This window comes from Rhinoderma darwinii, chromosome 1 (genome assembly GCF_050947455.1).
Source record: "Rhinoderma darwinii isolate aRhiDar2 chromosome 1, aRhiDar2.hap1, whole genome shotgun sequence".
In the NCBI taxonomy this organism is placed as follows: Eukaryota; Metazoa; Chordata; class Amphibia; order Anura; family Rhinodermatidae; genus Rhinoderma; species Rhinoderma darwinii.
This window is the reverse complement of record NC_134687.1, coordinates 536070880-536093624: the sequence shown is the minus strand read 5'-3', so window position 1 is coordinate 536093624 and position 22745 is coordinate 536070880. Positions and strand designations below refer to the sequence as shown.

Sequence of the window (22745 nt, the reverse complement as noted above, 5' to 3'; positions counted from 1 at the left end):
TGTTCACTTGCAGCCTAATATATTCTGTCCCTTTAGACTGGATTCACACTGTGCATTTTTAGCATTTAGTTTTGCTTTACTAAATGAACTCCCATGTCTCTCAATGGGAGTTCATTAACCAAAACAAAAGACGCATGTTGAAAAGGCAACAAAAACGCACCGTGTGAACCCAGCCTTATAGTAGACATGTCAGGGCCGTATGTGTGTTCTATAGATGATGGTAATTTATTACCAGTGTTTGTGTTCAGCTGTATTGTTATAACCTATAGAAGCAAATGTGCACACACAGGGAGATTTAACATTATATTACAGTGGCGTAACTACCGCCGTAGCAGCTGCTATGGGTGCTTGCGGCATGCGGCGGCCCGTGCTGCCCACCCGCACGGCCCCCTCATGCCCGGTGGCGCCACTAGCATTTAATAGTATCTGCGTCCTCTGGACACAAATATTATTGAATCCTCTGGCAGAGCAGGGAGGTATCTCCCTGCTCTGCCATTTACTAGGCTACAGGCGACGTTCGGCCTGCAGCCTATCAGGCATAGGAACGGGATCCCTGTGCAGAGCCGGCGTGATAATGTAACGAACACGTCGGCCTATGCAAGGATCGAGTCGGCATTGAGGATGTTGTGAAGCAGCTCCGTTCGTCGCGGGAACGGGGCCTAGGTGAGTACAATTCTTTTGTTTTATTTGTTTGGGGGGCTCTGTCTACAAGGGGGGCTGTATCGCACTATCGATAAGGGGGGCTGTATGGCATGGTCTACAAGGGGGAGGGGGCACTATCTATAGAGGGTCTGTGTGGCACTATCTACAAGGGGGTGTGTCACTATCTACAGGGGGGCTGTATGGCACTATCTACAGGGGTCTATATGGCAGAATCTACAGAGGGGGCTGTATGGCAGAATTTACAGGGGGGGTCTGTATGGCAGAATCTACCGGTGAGGTTGTATGGCAATCTACAGTGGGAACTGTGTGGCACAATCTACTGGGGGGGGGGATAACTATCTACAGGGGGGGGGTTGTGTGTTGCGTGGCACCCAGGGGAGGGGGGCCCAGTCAAAAGTTTGTTATGGGGCCCAATCTTTCCTAGTTATGCCCCTGGGATAGTACATGTATTTACAGCTATAACATACACATTTTTGTAAATAATAGAAACAGACAGAACATAATGTTGGAAACAGGCAATTAATCTGCTAGAGTCCCTGTCAAATTAAAGCGGGCCATGGGTTTGGGCTCCAGAGACCTCAGCAAAGAGTTAATTTTGCCAAGGAAAGATTTTGCCGACTATACGTTTCCACTACATCAGCTGCCCCAGCCCTTGATAGCCGCTGCTTGTTAGCGGGTCTCCATACGGGCTCATAGAGTGGGTACCTGAGTAGAGCATTCCCTTTTTGATTTCCATATGTCTTAATATGCTGCTTCTGTAAAAAGTATAATACATACTTTAATCCAACCACCAATCCAGTACGTAAACCTTAGGGTGCAATACATTGCTATGTATACAGAGCCTATGCAGCAGCACTCGTAGTCCTCACAGTTCCATATTGTGGACTCGTGGGAAGTCTCTGCTGCTGTATGTTGACTCTATGAGTCAACGTATTCTCCCCGAGAAGCATGGCTTACAGAGTTTCTCTAAAGCGGATTATGATGGAACGTGACTCAATTTGTTTCTCACGAATTCTGTATGAATATGTGAGAAATAAACCTCTGTGTGTCTCTGTATAGCTGTAATATGTACCCCCAGTTTTTTGTCTGCTCTTAAATGCTAGGTAACTACAATATGTACAGTTCTCTGACATACTAGAACAGAGAAAATAATTCTGGTGGATAACATTTTTCTGATTTTATATGAGGCACACTGAGACACAGTAGGCACAAATCAAGATATGGACGTCATATTACGTATCTGTACATCAAGGATCCAAAACTGTCGTGAGCATGAGCCCATACAATATTGTTTCTATACTCTATGAGCTAGTGGCTGTTTTTAACCAAGACCCATTTGTATCCCACACCAGAAAATGTCCCGGCTTTATGTTATAGTGGTTGTCCAGTTTCATGTAAATACATGATGCAAGTGATGTAACCTTCTGTAGACATTATGAGGATGGAGTTACGCACTGCGGAGCACTGTGTTGGATTACTCCTCCACCCGGTATTCCTGGAATAAGGTTCAAACATTAAAGAGGCTCTGTCACCAGATTTTCAAACCCCTATCTCCTATTGCAGCAGATCGGCGCTACAATGTAGATAACAGTAATGTTTTTTGTTTTTTTTCAAAAACGAGCATTTTTGGCCAAGTTATGACCATTTTTATATTTATGCAAATGAGCCTTTCTTATGTACAACTGGGAGTGTTTAAAGTTATGTCCAACTGGGCGTGTATTGTGTGTGTACATCTGGGCGTTTTTACTTGTTTTACTAGCTGGGCGTTGTGAATAGAAGTGTATGATGCTGACGAATCAGCATCATCCACTTCTCTTCGTTACCACCCAGCTTCTGGCAGTGCACAGACACACAGCGTGTCCTCGCGAGATCACGCTGTGACGTCACTCACTTCCTCCCACAGGAACTTCATCGCGTCGGATGAGCGAGGACACGCTGTGTGTCTGAACTTCCAGAAGCTGGGTGGTAACGAAGAGAAGTGGATGATGCTGATTCGTCAGCATCATACACTTCTATTCACAACGCCCAGCTAGTAAAACAAGTAAAAACGCCCAGATGTACACACACAATACACGCCCAGTTGGACATAACTTTAAACACGCCCAGTTGTACTTAAGAAAGGCTCATTTGAATAAATATAAAAATGGTCATAACTTGGCCAAAAATGCTCGTTTTTGAAAAAAAAAAACACGTTACGGTTATCTACATTGCAGCGCCGATCTGCTGCAATAGGAGATAGGGGTTTGAAAATCTGGTGACAGAGCCTCTTTAAATGAGTACTCATCTATCTTGGTCAATAACAGGCATCCCTGAGCTCACATATTCAGTTATCACTTTCATCCTACTTTTTTTTTTCCTTCCTTTTGTCTTTCTTTCCTCCCAATTGCTCTGTATTTGTCTTTTTCTGGCCCTATTTTCACCATTGGTGCCTTAGTATTTATTTTCTTGGTGCCTTTTTACACTACATAGATGCGCCCATAGATCACTATACATTTTGGGAATATAAAATTTGCATAAAACTAGGAACATCACACTTTATAGACCTGTTTGCACTGAGCTTCCAAATTTGTAAATCAGGAATTCTTTTTCTTAGCATGCCCATTTCAGATCTACAGTTTTATGCATGGGCAGAGTGAATGAATGAAATGTAAACTGCGGCTTACCAAGAGTGCTCATGAATATAGATTTTAGAATAACATGTTTAAGCCATTTTCATAATAAAGTACACTTTAAACAACATAAAAACATGCTGTGGTGGGAAAATAGCAATGTTGTTCATGGTACCTGACAAAATTATACAAAGCCGAGTGAAAGGCAGAAAACAAATTTCAATATCAGGTTAAGAGTGACACTCGGTATACAGTAATAAATCAATGGCATGCCACTTAGTAATCTAAATTATATGCTTAGTTGCACTTCATTTTCCTATAATTTAGTTGAATAGATGCTGAATGTTTCTGTAACATCCCCTACACACACACACACGATAGTTAAGTTTGTTTTTTTCTCCTTACGTCTTTATAATTCTTGTTGCTATTTGAATTTGGCTGCCTTATTCTAATGAAAAGTTGTAATATGACATACATATATATATATGTATCTTATATAATGAATGGCTACACTTTGATTTATATTCTGTACTCCTTATGTTAATTTAGATATAGTGTGAATTAGCGCAAAATCTTACCACTTCACCCCTGTCCATATACCAAGTCAGAGGGGTCTGCTGCTTGGGACAGCCCTCCATAAGGCACAACAAATTATATGATCGGCCAATCATTTAAATGTCCAGCATGCAGTAGGTAGGCTGTCCTTCACCTGGGGCAAATTTTCAGTTTGGCACAACCTCCCCATTTGAAACTTAACAGATACAACCCATTTTAGGAGCTGTGTTGCAGTTCCCTGCACTGCGGAGGCTATGAGCACCGCTGTGCAGCAAAAAAAGGTTACACCGCTAAAGAGCTTTATTCTGCCCCCACTTAGTAACAATGCCTCATAGTGCCCCATACTCAGTATGAATGAATCCAAATGCACCCGCTCAGTAATAATGTCTCCTAGTGACCCCAATAAGTAATAATGCCCGCAAGTACCCTCACAGTAAAAATACCACCTAGTATCCCTACTTAAAAATAATGCCTACTAGTGCCCCCCACTGAGCAGTAATCCCACCTAGTGCCCCCGTAGTAATAATGTCCACTAGTGCCTCCACTCAGCAATAATGCCTCCATGTTTTCTAGTGTACCCACTCAGTAATAATGCCACCCAGTGCCCCTTACTCAGTAATAATGCCTCCTAGTTCCCCCACTCAGTAATAATGCCTCCTAGTATCCCTCCCCCACTCAATAATGCCTCGTAGTGCTCCCACTTATTAATAATGCCCCCTAGTACCCCACTCAGTAATATTACCCCCTATTGCACACTCTCAGTAATAATGCCCACTATTGCCCCCACTTAGTAATAATGCTTCCTAGTGCCCCCACTCAGTAATAATGCCTCCTAGTGCCCCCCACTCAGTAATAATGGCCACTAGTGACCCTACTCAGCAATAATGCTTCCATGTTTCCCCCACTTGGTATTAATGCCCTCACTCAGTAACAATGCCACCTAGTGCCCCACTCCATAATAATGCCCCCTAGCACCCCCACTCAGTGATAAAGCCCCCTAGTGCCTCTACTCTGTAATAATGCCTCTTAGTGTCCCCCTCCTGGTAATAATGCTCCCTAGCGCCCCAGCTCAGTAATTATGCCCCCTAGTACTCCCCACTCAGTAATAATGCCTCCTGGTACCCCCAATCAGTAATAATGCATCCTAGTGGCCCCCACTTAGTAGTAATGCCTTTAGAAGAGCGGAGACTGTTCTAGCTGCAAAAGGGGGCCCAACTCCATATTATCAACCATGGTTTTGGAAAAGAACGTCCAACAAGCTCATATTGTTAAGATGGTCAGGTGTCCACATACCTTTTGCCATATGGTGTATTATTGGCCATATAGGCACAAGAATGGTTATGTTTAGTAGGAAATGCAAGTGTTTGAACCCCTGAATTAAAAAATGCACAAGAGAAAAAAAAATGAAAACTCTTTTTTTTTTTTTCAAAATTGTTTTTATTAACATTTTCCAATAAGGGGTACATAAAGTTAAAAAAGGGGGGGATGAGAAATATCCATGACGTCAAGAAAGATCACATAATGGAATAAAGCAAAAAAAAAAAAAAAAAAAAAAAAAATGAAAATAAATAAAATAAAGGGGAATTAAATAAAATAGGGGGGGGGGAACAAAAACATAACAGTCATAACCGTTACTATTAGGCTCATTATATCCATAGATCCAATAGGTCAGGTGGGGGGATCTACATATTAGACAAATGCAGGCTCTCCCCTCCTCGTCGGGCTTTCAACCCCAGTGTGACGATAGCATGGGCATGGGAAAACACTTTTTATTATTCAAATTTACATCAAACTGACAAATGGAATAGCCCATTGTAAAAGGCCAAGAAATGAAAGTAAAACATCACAGCTAAGCACTGATTGCTCATCTAGCTGTAGCAGACTGTACCTGCTCCATCACTTTTCATCTATGGACAACAAAATAGGTTTATTAATTGGTAAATATTTATTTCTCAATAAAGTCAGGTAGAGTTTCTACGCTTTGCAATTGTCAGATATGAACTTGTTGAGGTCATCATCAATGTCAAGATCCTGAGGAAGGATTGTCTCCACATCGTATCATTTCTTTCAACTGTTCCATCAAGCCCTTTTCCTCTTCGGTAAGACTTGCTACATCTTTGGTTTCCCACCTGGTGAAAAAAACATACATTAGCTCTGTGATCTAGAAAGCTGTTATGTATATATACATATATATATACAAGAAGAAAATTCAGCAGCACTCCAATGATCAAGGTGAAAAAAAGGTGAAATTTATTGTGCCAACATGGCAATGCAACGTTTCCGTCCCACCCTGGGACCTTTCTCAAGGTGGGACGGAAACGTTGCATTGCCATGTTGGCACAATAAATTTCACCTTTTTTTCACCTTGATCATTGGAGTGCTGCTGAATTTTCTTCTTGGATATGCGTATGGTCTTTGGATCGGGACTATCAGCTGGCACCCTTCATTACTGGAACCTGCACATTGAATTAGAGTGCTGCCGTTTTTCTACTAGTATATATATATATATATATATATATATATATATATATATATATATATATATATATATTATATAATATATATCAAATAACCTGGGACATGTTAACTAACAATACATTACTGAACAACAGCTGATATAAAGTTGTGATCTTCATGCCTTGAGTCACATTTTACAAAGGGCTGTAGCCAAATCTAAACTGTATTTGAAAGTAAAGGCACATTTATGCAATGACATATCTACCATTCTCATCAATAATCTTTATTACCAAATAGAGATAAAATGGTGTTTGTGACGTTTTCATCTACCAGTTTGCTAGCAAGGACACCTGCAAATTTATGGTGACGAACAATCATATTAATGATCGTTCTTCCCCATACATTTCGATCATTGCTCCGTTTGAATGGAGAAATTCAGTGCCATTCGACATGCTGTATTGTTGGTCGGCATTCGTTTACTGGCCAGAATATCTGCCCGGGCCTTAAGAGCATCTGAATGGGAAGTCTACATCATAGGACTACAAAGCATGTTTTTGCACGTTGTGCCCAAGTTCAGCTTGACGTCCCAAAAATCTTTGTTATCTGATAATCTCCAGGGACCCCAGTTCTCCTCGACCAGTTTCATACAGTACTTAAGGGCCTGTTCACATCAGCGTTCGCTTTCCGTTGAGTGGTTCCGTCTGAGGTTTCCGTCATGGAACCCCACAACGGAAAGTCAAAAGGAAACCACAGCTTAAATTTGCATCACCAGTCTACTGCGCTATTGATTCTGTCAACAAAACGGAAACCTGCCGGAACGGTGACAATCGGAAACCATTAGCAATGTTTCCGTCACCATTGATATCAATGGTGATGCAAACGGAAGCTGTGGTTTCCGTTTGACTTTCCGTTGCGGGGTTCCACGACGGAAACCTCCGACGGAACCCCTCAACGGAAAGCGAACAGGCCCTAACTCAAATGTTGTCTTGATCCACCCTACCATCTGCCTGGATAATAATAATAATAATAATAATAATAATAATAATAATAATCTTTATTTATATAGCGCCAACATATTACGCAGCACTTTACAATTTGGATAAACAGTTCCTCTGATGAATCCTGTAATATTTAGTAGAAGTAGTATCTATATAGTACACAGGTGCGATCATGACATTACTCCATGCAGGCTAATAGGTTTTGACTCTTCAAAGGCAGCATACGTATAAATTTTTTCTGACATTTTTCTGATTAAAAAATGGGACAAAAGCAATGCCAGGTCAAACCTGGCATTGGGAACCCGTCACCAGCATTTCACCTATTAAACCAGCAATACCTGGTGGAAGTGGGTGAAAAAATCATTGTTATGTAACCTATAATTATCTGCTTAGTCGGCTCTGTAGCTTTAGTATTCAGTTATTTAGTGTTCCTGCACCGTATGCTAATTGAAAAGAGTCAGATCTTCATTCCTCAAGTCTTTCCGAGTTTACCCCGCCTCCTTTTGATTGACAGCTCCTCGTCGCGGCCAGCACACACGAAATCCCTCGCTTGCCCATCGATGTCTTGTTCTCTTGCACAAATGGACACCGGATTATTACCATAAAAGGGACAAAATGTTTGCAGAACGTTATTTACGGTCAGAGGAGGCGTTTAGATGTGGGGATAACGGCAATGAACGTTTGACAGCAGGGGCCAGTGAGGGGTGAGTAGAGATCAATAGGTGAAATGCTGATGACAGGTTCCCTTTAAGCCTGTGCCATATTTGTCAACAAGATGTGGGATATGCAGAGGAATATGGCGCACCGCTTAGACAATGCACCAGTATGCGTAAATTTCCCTCATAGTTTAAGTTAAAATTCTGTCTCTATATGTAATATGGTAATATGAGCTTATGCATATTAGGGTATGTGCACACGACCATTTGTCACGCTTAATGGAGGCGTTTTATGCCTCTAATTACTCCTGAAAAGACGGCTCCAATACGTCGGCAAACATCTGCCCATTGCTTGCAATGGGTCTTACGATGTTCTGTGCAGACGAGCTGTCATTTTACGCGTCGCTGTCAAAAGATGGCGCGTAAAATTACGGCCGCGTCAAAGAAGTGCAGGACACTTCTTGGGACGTAATTGGAGCCATTTTTCATTGACTCCAATGAAGAACAGCTCCAATTACGTCCGTAAAAGAAGCCGCGAAAAACGTGAGTACTTGTAAAGACGTCTGAAATTCTGGAGCTGTTTTCTCCAGAAAACAGCTCCGTCATTTCAGACGTAATTGGCGTTACATACCCTAAGCGTTATTTACATATAGGACGGTGATATTTACAAAATTTGTATCGTATAAATGTTTTGCTGCAGAATTTTATAGCACAGATGAGCATATCTTGCGTAGGGCTACATTCAGACGAGCATAGCTAACTTTGGATGTGAAAAACTGAAGTTTTCCACGTCCGAGGTGAACCCTTGCGGGACGTGTTCTCACGGATCCCCCATAGACTAGAGTCTATGGAGGGATGCGTGACACGCAGTAAAATAGGACATGTCCTATTTTTTCTCTGACCCTTCACGCGCTCCGTTGAAACAACGATCATGTGAACGTCCCCATTGAAATACATGAGTCCGTGTAATGGCCGTTGTTTTAACGACCGTCACACAGACGAGATACACGCTCGTCTGAATGAGCCCTTAGAGTTCCTTCTGCTTTATTAAATATTCCCAGAATATTTTGTTGCTATAGCTGGAAAACTGTTACAAGAAACAATAAAAAAAACATCCAAAAAAAAAAAGGAACAATTAAAACCCCTAAAAGTAAATCCTACATTTTGTGTTCCATAGAGTGCTAAACGGCAGATGTTCATAGCTGTATATGTCCTTCTGTCCTTATATACTCTATATGCAATACTTGGAGAACAGGTGTCTATGTCTAACATGATTAGTATAAGAGGATCAGAATATCATTCCCACAAAGGTGCTTCTATAATTTCATGCACACTGGGTAAATGGTTTGTAGCCAGGAGAACAGAAAGCACCCTCCCCCCCCCCCTCCAGTCTATTATGTTGTCCATGTGATTAAATAAAGGACAGCTTGTCCTGCTCACATTGCCGAAATGTGATGTCTAAACTACACGTGTAATATTCCTGTCATAGTGGAAATCTGTTTAAAGTCTTGAGTTTCCTCTGTAAATCACTGTATTCCTCTCGAGTCTTGTGAGGCTGTCAGGAGTAGCCTATTGTGTTTAATATCAGCCGAGGATCCCTGAAGAGAACAGGTGCATTATTGGAGACAACAATGACTATACTGACCACTAATGTAATGCACTCAGGCTGTACATCGCTCTCCGGAGACAGCATCAATGCGTTTAAACAGGTTTGTAATCACATTCATACCGCTCAATGTAAAGCGGGCGACCAAAGCATTAAAACTTGTGAATTTCCTTGTCACTAATCATTAGGCCTAAAACCACTATGGTAGTTATCCAAGCTAAAGCGTATCGAAAGGAGGACTATTATGTTCATCTCTCTCCATTATAGCCTCCCTAAAGTCTATTCTAATGAATAGATCAGTTTGCAGGTACAAAATTCAGCCTGTCTGACCCATAAATCCAATAAAATTATTTCACTTTGTGTTGTAACTTTATTGCTTTTTTGTCTAATGCCAGTATTACACACATTGCAGCCGCAAATCCTATAAGAGACCTATGCTGCTTGGTTCAGTTCATTAGACCTGAGGTCGGGCCAGATTTGCAGCTGTAATACCAGCGCAGGAATATTATTCCGCTCATGTGAAACTGGCCAAATTGCTTTTGCGTCTCATATTGTTTTGTGTTTGAATATCTGTTATATACTAAACGTCAATAATCTCGCACTGAGACAGGCGACATGCTGGATTATCAGTTTTTCTTGGGACTATTGTAGACTTTAGGTCATGTGCACATGCTAAATATTTACCACTGTGCAACACAGCCTAAAATCCTGCAGATTTTACAATGCACATTTCAATTGGTCAAAACCAATGTAAATTCCGTAAAAATCTACGGCGGATAGAAAATCTGCTCCGATCTCCCTGTAAAATCCAAATGTGAACGTGTGAACCCTGAATATTTTACTCCAGCAGGGAATTTCCAGCACTTTTTGACACAGAGATTCTTATGACTCAAATAATAAAAAAATTATATTTGCCTTTTGACTTTGAATGTCAACATACACATTTATGGCATATCGACTTTTAGCCACAAATGTGTAACCATTAGTATACCCACCAATCCTGAGGGCAGGGTAGCCTAGTCCCCCATTTCTAGAGAGAGGTGGCATGCACAGGATACTTTCCACTAAAATCTATGGAAAATATTTAAACAGCCAAGTGAATATCCTCAGACAGGGGTTTCCATATCTCCTATTCCCTAGAATGAAGAGTAACCATCTCATAGCCAAGCATTAACACAATCAATAACCATTAATATGTATGAGAAAAAAACACTTTAAAAAGGGCTACCTGTTTTAAGCAACCCCTTTTATGTGTCCATTTGGGACATATTTAGCGAATAGAGGGGTCTCCTGCTCTGGACCTCCATTTATTAGCTTAAGCCAAAAGCCACATCCGAGGTGCTGATCTGCTGTGGAGACCCACACAGCACCCTATGAAGAGTGGATGAGGATACCTCTTGATTTCCATGGTCATCTTGTAATGTTTTTTTTTTAAAGTAAACACCTAAGGGTATGTTCACACGGCCAAATTTCAGACGTATACGAGGCGTATTATGCCTCGTTTTACGTCTGAAAATAGGGCTGCAATACGTCGGCAAACATCTGCCCATTCATTTGAATGGGTTTGCCGACGTACTGTGCAGACGACCTGTTATTTACGAGTCGTCGTTTGACAGCTGTCAAACGACGACCCGTAAATTTACTGCCTCGGCAAAGAAGTGCAGGGCACTTCTTTGCCACGTAATTTGAGCCGTTCTTCATTGAAATCAATGAAGCACGGCTCAAGGTTTACGAGCGTCTCAGACGCCTCGTAAATTACGAGGAGGAGCTTTTACGTGTGAAACGAGGCAGCTGTTAACAGTCTGTCTTTTCACACGTAACTGCCTCTCAGCGTGTGAACATACCCTAAATAGGGATCAACTATCAGTTATCTGTATGAGAATACCTGAGGCTTACAAGAATAAGACCCCTGCTATTTGATTGTCTTAGAGGCACATACAATGGGCTTGTCCAGACCAAACCTTTAATTTTGTGTTCTGTTCATTTTTCTCTACCTTAGTACAAACTCATAGGCATAAAATTGCATTGAACCCTATGTGTGAGCACACTGATGAAAAAGAATTCACAGGACAGCCTACACCAATTTTTTTTCAGCATTCACTATCATTATGGGGCAGGGGGGGTGGGGGGGTCACATAGAAGCTCTACCAATACATGAATCCCACTATACGTTTATGGCTGATTCGCCAATAAGGAAGATTGTATTCACTTATGAATTCATGACTAGGTTTAGTGGGCTAGACTTTAAAGGTGGCTAAGTGGTGGCACTATTGCCTTGCAGAGCTGGGGTCCTGGGTTCAAATCCAACCAAGGACAACATCTGCATGGAGTTTGTGTGTTCTTCCCGTGTTTGCGTGGTTTTTCTCCAGGTACTCCGGTTTACTCCCACACCCCAAACAGATAGGGAACTTAGATTGTGAGCCCCAATGGGGACAGTAAAAAGAGGAATATGTGCAGCACTGTGGAATATGTTGGCGCTATATAAATAACAGAAAAAAAATAAATGCATTATCTTGTAATTAAACCCTACCCATAAATGGATTCTCCCCATTCACAAGAGTACGTGTTATCTTTCCCATGATTTATATTAAAAGGGTTGTTTTCTAGCTTTTAAGCTATTTATCTATATTATCAGGCAGAATTGTTACTTTGCAGCCATGGGATACAACACTGATCCTCTCGGGTCTTTGTTTAGAAGACAATTGTATCCAGAGAGAAGCTTCATTTTGTATCCCAGGGCAATGAAAATAAATAGAGCAGCTTTATTATAAAATACATGCATATAGAGAAGGAAGCCATGTGGAGGTGACGCACCTGTTTAAACTGGGATCTAAAATCCTATATTGGTGTTAAGCATGTGGATAGCGGTGTTATTTAAACTCCCTTTCGATGGAGATATAACAGCTCGCATAATAGATACAAAACTACGTTGCGCTAATATTTGTAGGGCTGCAGAAAAGAATTCCTGCAGCGCTATAGCCTATAGAACAAAAGAGATTGTGTTCCTCATGGCTTGTAAGCGGAAAACACAGATTGTTATTTATATAGAAACATGTTTTTTCCAGCGGGGCTTTTAAGTGAAGTTCTGTACAATGGAATGTATAGAAACTGTGTAATGAATACAAGAAGAAAAAAGAGGGTATGTTCTGCGAAAGACGAAATACGTGGCAAATACAAACATATAATAGCTTAAAGGGTTTTTTAGTTTTATGTTAATAAATCTTAATCACTGTAGAATGAAACGTAAAGTATGTTTCATATAAAGTTTGTGATTTAGTTTCACACAATTTTCAAGATCTTCGTTAGCTGTCATTGGATAGAAACATCCTTGTTTACTTCCAGGGGTTGATAAGCCATACAGACCCTACTAATTCTCACCGGTGAGGGTTTACTACAATTGTATCTCGTTTAGACAGTTTTCTGTGATACATCAGCAGCACACATCTCACTTACCTGGTACTAGTTTGCTACAATGTATCAGTATAGATAAAATGTATCAGCCTGGAGTTCAGACTGTTTAGCTAAGGCCTCATGCACACGGCCGTGCCCGTAATCATGGTACACGATTAGGGGCACGGCCGGCCCCTGGCAGCCTCGGACAGCCACCTGCATTCTTCATATAAAGTATGGGAACACGGTCTGGAAAAAATAGGACATGTACTATCTTTTGCGGGGGCTTTCTACGGCCCGGACACCTTCCCGCAAATATACAGGAAGGTGTCCGTGGTCAATAGAAATGAATGGGTCCGTAATTGTGGACCATTATTACGGTCCGCAATTACGGATAAAATCTACAGTCATGTGCATGGGGCCTCACAGAGGATTGCTTTGACTGGACTCAATTGTAGAAAACCCTCAAGTTTGAAATGTGAATAAGAAAGTACCCATTCACTGACAGCAAGCATTTTGAAAATGGTGAAATCTACAACTAAATCTAGATAAGTTGAATATTCAGCGTGCCTTAACACGGGGTGGTAATAGTGTGGCACAGAAATACACCATCATTCTATGTAAAAAACACCATTAAAACATATCTTTTTTGAGATTGGCTACAATAGTGGTTGCGGTAAAGGAACTGGGAACAAAATGTCAAAAAGCACCACAAAATGCTACAAATGGGGCATGTTGCGGCCCTAAAAGTTGTGTATTTCATAAAATCCCATTCAGCACTGTGCAAAATCTGGCCGATGGCGTAATTTACCCCAGTGACAAAAACACAGCAGTACAGCTGCGTGTGAATGAGCCCTTAAAAAATATAGATTCATTAACTGCCCCCTCTGCATTGCCAACGGATTAAAGACAAGGTCTGTGTATAGTATTAAGAGGAAGCGCTATCTGTAAAATGAACTAGAGAAAATTAAAAAATATCCAATACATTAACAACAAACCATCCATCATGTTGTACAAGTGTAAAGTAGGTTGCAAAAATGGCAGTAAAACAAAGTATCATAGCAAAAGTAAAAAAATAATTGTAGGGTAATTGCACGAAAAAACGGATAATGTAATGGAAATGGTAGACAAGTTTCACTATATTAGCTAGCCGATTGGGCTTTAACCCGTCTGACAACATTTTCCCTTTGATTATATTTGGAGAAACTATAAATTGTCTTGGATTGTTCAAGGTGACAATGATCGCACGTTGTGTGACTTTTTAGAAATCACTGCAAATGGGCAAATGAAAACCACTGTATGCCGGTAGCTTTTATTTTGTTCACTAGACAATAGGCAGCATATTTAGCCTGTGGCTCCCGTCTCCCGTGCATGCATAGTGAAGATGTGAAGCGCAACAATAGGTCCAATTATCTAGTAGGCCGTCCATTTTACTGGATTACTCAGGATTACTCAATGTCATCAGATATCATTCTCGCTGTAATTTGTAAAACAGTGTGATAAATAGTGGGGAATTATAATGTTCAGGTAGAGATAAAACAGACTGTTAATAGTTCATTTCCCAAGTGTTCCATCCATGCCCTCAAACCATTTAGCAAAGTCAGTTCTTTACATCAAGTCTGTGAAATGCTAAGATGTTACACTTTCATATTGAAATCATAGCCAGATCACATTTCGGCAAGCTGAGCGGAGAACCTTGTTCACCAACAGAAAATGCAATTTGTAAAGGGAAAACAATCAAAGGGCTGGGTAAAGATGATACCTTTGTTGGCCATATGGTATAATCAGATGGAAGCTTTCTAGAGAGTTCATGTCATTTCCTCAGGCATCTATTTATCCGGATGTCTGAGAAAGAGTGCTAGTGAATGCCACCAACGCTGTATAATCTTACCACACTCTTTGTAATCCATTCCCTTAACAAAGATATTAGAATCCAGCTAAATTGTGTCATGTTTAGAGAATTAACTCAATGCTCCTTGAAAAATAATTCAGATGGGAAAAGTGATATTTAGCATTGTATTGTTAGAAATATGTTTATACATAATTTTAAATGTTCATTTTCAGATGTGACTTTGAAAAAATAAATAAATAATGTAAATAATAAAATAGGAATTAAAATTCACACACACTGTAAGCAGTGCTGTGTACTGTCATCTAACACAATAGACACACAATCTGTCAGATTTATGAAAACTGTCCTGAAGTTAGACAGGATAAAACTGAACCAGACAGGCAGAAACTGCACCAAATTTATTACAATGGCGCACACTGTATGATAAATTTGATGCAACTCGCTAGACCTGTTAGACACTTTCCTCTTTCTTAAAGGGGTTTCCCGTCTTGGGCATTTATGGCATATCCACAGGATATGCCATAAAAGTCAGATAGAGGCGGGTCCCACCTCTGGGACCTGCACCTATCTCTAGAACGGGGCCCCCTAAACCCCGTTCTAGCTAACACGGCTCCGCTGCTTCCCGGCCACTTGTTAGTTAGGTGGTCGGGTGTTACGGAAACAGCCGAGAGCTCGCTGAGCTACGCGGTTTCCGTAACTCCCATAGACGTGAATGGGAGTTACGGAAAAAGCGTAGTACGGCGAGCTACGCTGTTTCCGTAGCTACCAAGTTCTGGACACAGCATACCTCGCCATGCTACGCTGTTTCAGTAACTCCCATTCACTTCTATGGAAGTTACGGAAACAGCTTAGCTCAGCGCAGAGGCGTAGATAGGTTCTCCAGCCCCCGGGGCAAAGATTCAGTTTGGCGCCCCCCCAATCTCTTTCCCGACACTTCCTTCCCCCTCGCCATGTTTGTTTTCTCTACCAATCAATGACTTGTCATTTCTTTTCCACATTTTTTTAAATGTAACTCGAGCATAAAAACATTTGTACATTTTACAAACAATATAGTTCTATACACAACACCAGAACCAAACTCATTACATATATGCAGCACCAGAACAAAGCTCATTACATATATATACAGCACCAGAACAAAGCTCAGTACACATATGCAGCGCCAGAACAAAGCTCAGTACACATATACAGCACCAAAACCAAGCTCAGTACATATATACAGTGCCAGAACAAAGCTCATTATATATATACAGCACCAGAACCAAGCTCAGTACATGAATACAACACCAGAACAAAGCTCAGTACAAATACATTTCAGTACAGAGATCATTTGCAAAGTCAGGTTAGCAGCTTCCAGTATGACCTGAATAATGGTAATCATATACTGGGAGTTGCTTATAACCCAAAAAATAGTACCCTCCACCATCTGTAAAGATCATACAGTAATAATTAGGCTTCGTTCTCACCTGCGTCGTGATTCCGTTAATGGGTTCCGTCAGGGGAACCCACGAACGGAACCAAACGGAAACCATAGCTTTCCGTTACCATTTCAATGGTAACACTTCCGTTGCTAATGGTTTCTGTTTGTCTCCAGTTCACAAGGTTTCAGTTTTATTGGCGGTATCAATAGAGTAGTCAACTGTATCCACCTGTAAGCTATCACATCTAACTTAGATGTGATGTATTACAGGTGGATCCAGCGTGTCAGAGACACACAGGACCCGCTGACACTGATCCCATCAGTCCCACAGACCTGACAAGTTCAGGATTCAGCGTAAGATACAGCTGCTCTGTATACAGGATACAGAGCAGCTGTATCTCAAAAAGTAAAAAGATTTTTTAATAAAAACTAATTATAAAGTTGCACAAAACACACTGACTGACATTTAAAAAAAAAAAATCCCTTTCAAAGGTGTAGATAACCTTTAATGCAAACAATCAGATCGTAACAACCATTGTCCAGTAAAACACGCAGCACATGCAGTTTTACCAAAAGTCGGTGCAATTTTTAAATGATTGTTAATGTCTGCAAACAACTCCATGGACATTATCATTTGAAAACTGCGCTGACTCGTAGGAATGCAGCACGTTGAAGTAGTTTGCAGCTGTATCGTTGTAAGACAGCAGCTACTATATGTATATACTGTACGGGTATGTTCACACAGGGCAGATACGCTGTGTAAAAGCACTGCCCTGTGGTGCAGTTTTTCGGCTAGGAATGGCCGCTACGGAAAACAGAGCAGAAAAAAAATGGATACTTATAATGGCTACATCCTGCAGCACTGGGATGATGTTTCATCCCATGTAACCGCTGCAGCCTGCGATTGACTGCAGCGGTCACATGGGATGAAACGTCGTCCCAGGAGGCCGGCCTGGAAAAAAGAAACAGAATTCTAGGTAAGTATAAGATTACAATTTTTCCTGAGTTGCGTTTTTTGCATCGGAACCGCTGCATTTCCGCCGCAAAAAGACACAACATCTGCTATTTGTTGCGAGTTTTACTTCCCCCCCATTGAATTAAATGTGGAAAACCCGAAACAAATAAGCAGCATTTACGATTAAAAAAACGGACCGCAGGTCAATTACTGAGCCTTTTTCCCGCTCATCGTGTGGGTGAGATTTGTTCAAATCTCACCCACTCTGTTGCTACTGCATTTGGGCTTGTCCACACGTAACGTAATTGCTGCGTATTTAAATACGCAGCAAAATACAGTAGCAGCAAAGTGGATGATACTTATCAAATCCCATCCACACGCTGTGTAAAATTTCTGACCAGAAATTGACCTGCGGTACGTATTTTTCGTACCGCAGCATGTCAATTCCTGCTGCGGAAAGTGGACTGAATCGCTGCATTTTTCAGAGATGTCACCATCCCCCAACATTGTGAAAAACGCAGCAAAATTCGCACCATTTTATGCAGCAAAAAACGCAAGAAATGGTGCTGTTTTTCCACAGCGGAATTTCTGCTAGTTGCTGCAGAAATTTTCTGTAGCAATTCCAATATGTGTGGAGAAGCCCATATACTGCGGATTTAGGGTTTGTCCACACACACAACCGAATTGCTGCAGAAAATTTCTGCAGCAATTCCATTGAAAGTCATAGGCACACATGAACACGTACACATCACACACTATATATACACACATAAACACATCACACACTATATATACACACACACATGAACACGTACACATCACACACATGAACATATCACACACTATATACACACACATGAACACATCACACACTATATATACACATGTACACATCACATACACTATATATACACACATGTACACATCACATACACTATATATACACACATGAACACATCACACACTATATATACACACACATGAACACGTACACATCACACACTATATATACACACAAACACATCACACACTATATATACACACACACATGAACACGTACACATCACACACATGAACATATCACACACTATATACACACACATGAACACATCACACACTATATATACACATGTACACATCACATACACTATATATACACACATGTACACATCACATACACTATATATACACACATGAACACATCACACACTATATATACACACACATGAACACATCGCACACTATATATATACACATGTACACATCACATACACTATATATACACACATGAACACATCACACACTATATATACACATCACATACACTATATATACACACATGAACACATCACACACTATATATACACATCACATACACTATATATACACACATGAACACATCACACACTATATATATATATATATATATATATACATCACATACACTATATATACACACATGAACACATCACACACTATATATACACACACATGAACACATCGCACACTATATATATACACATGTACACATCACATACACTATATATACACACATGAACACATCACACACTATATATACACATCACATACACTATATATACACACATGAACACATCACACACTATATATACACATCACATACACTATATATACACACATGAACACATCACACACTATATATATATATACATCACATACACTATATATACACACATGAACACATCACACACTATATATATACATATATATATATATATACACACATGTACACATCACATACACTATATATACACACACATGAACACATCACACACTATATATACACACATGAACACATCACACACTATATATACACATGTACACATCACATACACTATATATACACACACACATGTACACATCACAAATATGCACACATTATACACATATAAAGTACACATTGTAAACACACATGCACTTACCTTTTAGGATAATTGTGAAGGGAGTTCTGCAGCTTGATGGCCCGACACAGTGCCGCAGACAGTCTCCCCTCCCCCTCCCTCAAGTCCCGAATGATAACAGAAGCAGCCCGCGGAGAGGTGTAAAGACTGGGGAGGGGGGCTGGAGGGGTAGATTTGTTAGCAGCACAGACTACAGCTGCAGTTACAGTCGGGCGGCAGTTCTTAGCTGCTGTGCCCTGCGCCTGAGGCCAGAAGCTCACCTAGAAGGCAGGCCGCTGACACTGATTGTTGACGCCCCCCTCTAAGTTACGCCCGGGGCACATGCCCTGCCTGCCCCCCCTAGCTACGCCCCTGGCTCAGCGAGCTCTCGGCGGTTTCCGTAACTTCCGACCACCTAACCAGGAAGTGGCCAGGAGGCAGCGGTGCCGAGTAAGCTAGAATGGGCTTTAGGGGGCCCTGTTCTAGAATTAAGTGCGGGTCCCAGAGGTGGGACCGGCATCTATCAGACTTTTATGGCATATCCCGTGGATATGCCATAAATATCGAAGATTGGAAAATCCCTTTAAGGCCTATTTTACACAGGCCAATGATCGGACAAACTAGCGTTCCTATGCAAGCTCGTTCTCGATCATTGTTCAACGCTTAGCCAATGAACCGGGAAATGCTTGTTCATCGGCTGATCGCATGTATTATGCAGCTAAAAAAATTATCGCTAGTCGGCAGCACATCTACCTGTGTAAACAAGGATATGTGCTGCCGTCATGATTCAAATGCATGGAGACGAGCGATCGTAGCCATACTAAAGTATCATTGCTCTGTTTAAAAGAAGCAACGAGCTCCGATCAACAAGCTGTAATGTCCATCGGCTCATTTTAAAAGCGTTAAACACGTGTAATATCTGCCTGTGTAATACCACCTTTACGCCACCTCTTAGCTGGCACACTTTAGAGCACTATTTTGCAAAAATATTAGCCATACCCTTTTTTCTAGACACTTTTCAAAACTGTTGAGGAAGGTGCAAAATGTGTCTAAAACACATAATAAATTTGCTGCATGCCATGTTACCACTTTTTTGTCGCAGTTTGAGACACAATTCTGACGCGTTTTGCTTAGTAAGTCTCCCCCAGTGTATTTTAGTGTGCGCTGTGTTTCATTAATGTGGCCCCAGCTAATGATCTATCTATCTATCTATCTATGAAGCTCTGCGTTCTAAGTAGCATTCACATTTTAGATATATTCAGATGTATATGCATCACTGTAAAAGCAAATACACCACATTAAGGTCGCCTTACTGTTTCTCTGTATGCCTCTGATTTCATATGGTGCATACATCCGCGATTGATCACCATTGTAAGAAAACATATATAGCACAGTATATGTTTGTTTTTTCTTATAGTTGTATGGAACACTGTAGTTGAATTTATGGTAACGGTGATGCTCCCGTGGGTATCATTATAGTAATGTGCAATTAACTAATGTGTTTTCATTATGTAGCTGTGAAGGTATTAACACTTATGTGTGATGTCAATGATATGTTTGAGTGTTAAGTTTCATGTAATACATAATAGGGAGATTTGTCGATACTGTCGTAAGGTGCAAGAATTTACAAGTTAGTGCTAATGTACCAAAATTCACCAAATTTTTCAAAATGACACAAAGCATAATATATTTGACACAATTTGCTATTAATGTAAGACATATTTATCTTCATTTTGCCACTTCATACTGTACATACTTATCAATACTGAGCAAACAAAAAATTGCGCATGTCGGATTTCTAGCCCCTGGACACCCCTCCACCCATCTCAATGGAATAAGTAGCCATCTTTATCCTATATCATAAAATAAAATGAGAGCTGTACTAATCTGAATGCAGTGAGCCCCCCCCCCCCCCCAAGTGGTGGCTGCAGGCAGACAGAATTTTATCATTTAACTCTATTGCTGTGTGAAGGGACTCAGAGATAAGGAGCGCAGTAAAAAAAACAAAAACAGAACTTCTACTCCTGTAAATATATATTATCACATTGATCAGCACAGAATTTTTGGACCGATGTTGATAAAATGAAATAATTTGTAATTTTTAGCGCTGTCCTAGACCACCCCAGATAATACTATTAACCAAAAACCCACACTAGACTAGGTATATAACATATTAACCCATAACCATCCTTGAGTATCATCGATATTACCATTTACACATTCACTGCCTGAAACTACCAGAGATATTAAGTATTAACCCCTAAATCACTTAGACCTCTAAGAATATCACCAGAAATTACTAACCCCTAAACTAATCTATGTAAGAATGTGTGGTTAAGCTTGATATAGCATGTACTTTATGCGCTCAAAATGATTTGTATGTTCCTGATCCAAAATCAAGACGTTTTAATACTGTATGTACTAGGTACAAGGATGACAACTGACTATGGATACCAAACACTGTATGTGATCATCTTCCTAGCATACAGATCTGGCACGGCGTGTATAATAACATAGCATGGTCTAACTGGATGTTTATCCTGCTGTTCAGTTTTCTGATCAAGTATTAAATGAAACACAAAATAAGTGTTACAGGTGATATCAATGCTCCAAGAACAAGAAGATATAATTTTTTCCAGATATTTGTGTCACTAACTGATGTCAAACCTATTTCACCTTAGCACATCTCAAATTGATCCTTTCCCACTTGACATGCAAGCAAAATTTGACTGCAGCATTAATTATGAGCCACCCGAACTACTGAAACTTGTTTCTAATTGGCTTTCTTCTCACCCAAATGCTCTTGGCCTTGTAATGATAACAACCCTTGGCAGATACATCCACCATATCTACATTTACGTTGTGTGGGCTGCGGGGCAATATATCTAATATAAGAATAAAATATTTCATAATAATTTACAATATTTTCTTCCACTTGTTAGCCTTGAAACTTGGTCATTGTATAGCTTTTCTCCCTCTGAATAATTTGTCATTTTATCTATTAAGGAAATGATACTGAACTTAACATACATAAATCAAAAATTCAACACAGTCTACAAAAGTATTAAGCTGTAATTTTTTTTATATAAAAGGCAACAATATGTATTCAACTTAGGAATTATTGTAGGCAGGGGCGCAAACTGGTTAGGGATGGACCTATAGCAAAAGGAAGATTGCCCCAATTCTGAATCTTTGCAACCATTTTCTCCAAAATGTCCCATAGGAGCAGCCACAGTGCACCCATAATATTAGCTAGAATGGCATTAAGAATTTCAGTTAAAGTATCTATAATAGCAATCACAATGCCCCCGCAAGATCAACCACGGTCACAGTGAAATCAATCACATTGACCCATAACTCCCAACTTTCAAGTATCGCAAAGAGGGACAACACTCTGGCTGGGGATTCCCCTCCTGGAAGAGCTATTGATGTCACTGTCCATGTATGGACAGTGACGTCAAGGCCTTTCCCAAGACAGGAGTCCCCGGCCAGAGAGCTTGCGTTGCTCTGGCCGGGGACTCCATAGCTGAAAGCTCAACATCACTTACCACATATAAACAGCGACGTCAAGGGCTTCCCCGGGCTCAGCACTTAAAGTAGTGTTGTGCCCGGGGATTCCTCGAGGAGTGGACTAGATCCCTCTGCTCCTCCGCTCTGTACTATGA

The 22745-nt window shown here is 40.7% G+C and overlaps 1 protein-coding gene across 3 annotated transcripts in view; it reads right to left on the bottom strand.

Moving 5' to 3' along the window:
* Positions 1 to 5584: 5584 nt before the first annotated feature.
* KIAA0825 (KIAA0825 ortholog) overlaps positions 5585 to 22745 on the bottom strand; it is a 430680-nt gene continuing 413519 nt past the window's right edge. For all 3 annotated transcript variants that reach the window (XM_075837222.1, XM_075837212.1, XM_075837203.1), the window contains one exon: positions 5585 to 5956. In XM_075837222.1, coding sequence (XP_075693337.1) covers positions 5851 to 5956 — 106 coding nt within the window. In that variant the 3' untranslated portion in view covers positions 5585 to 5850. The remainder of the gene's footprint in view (positions 5957 to 22745) is intronic.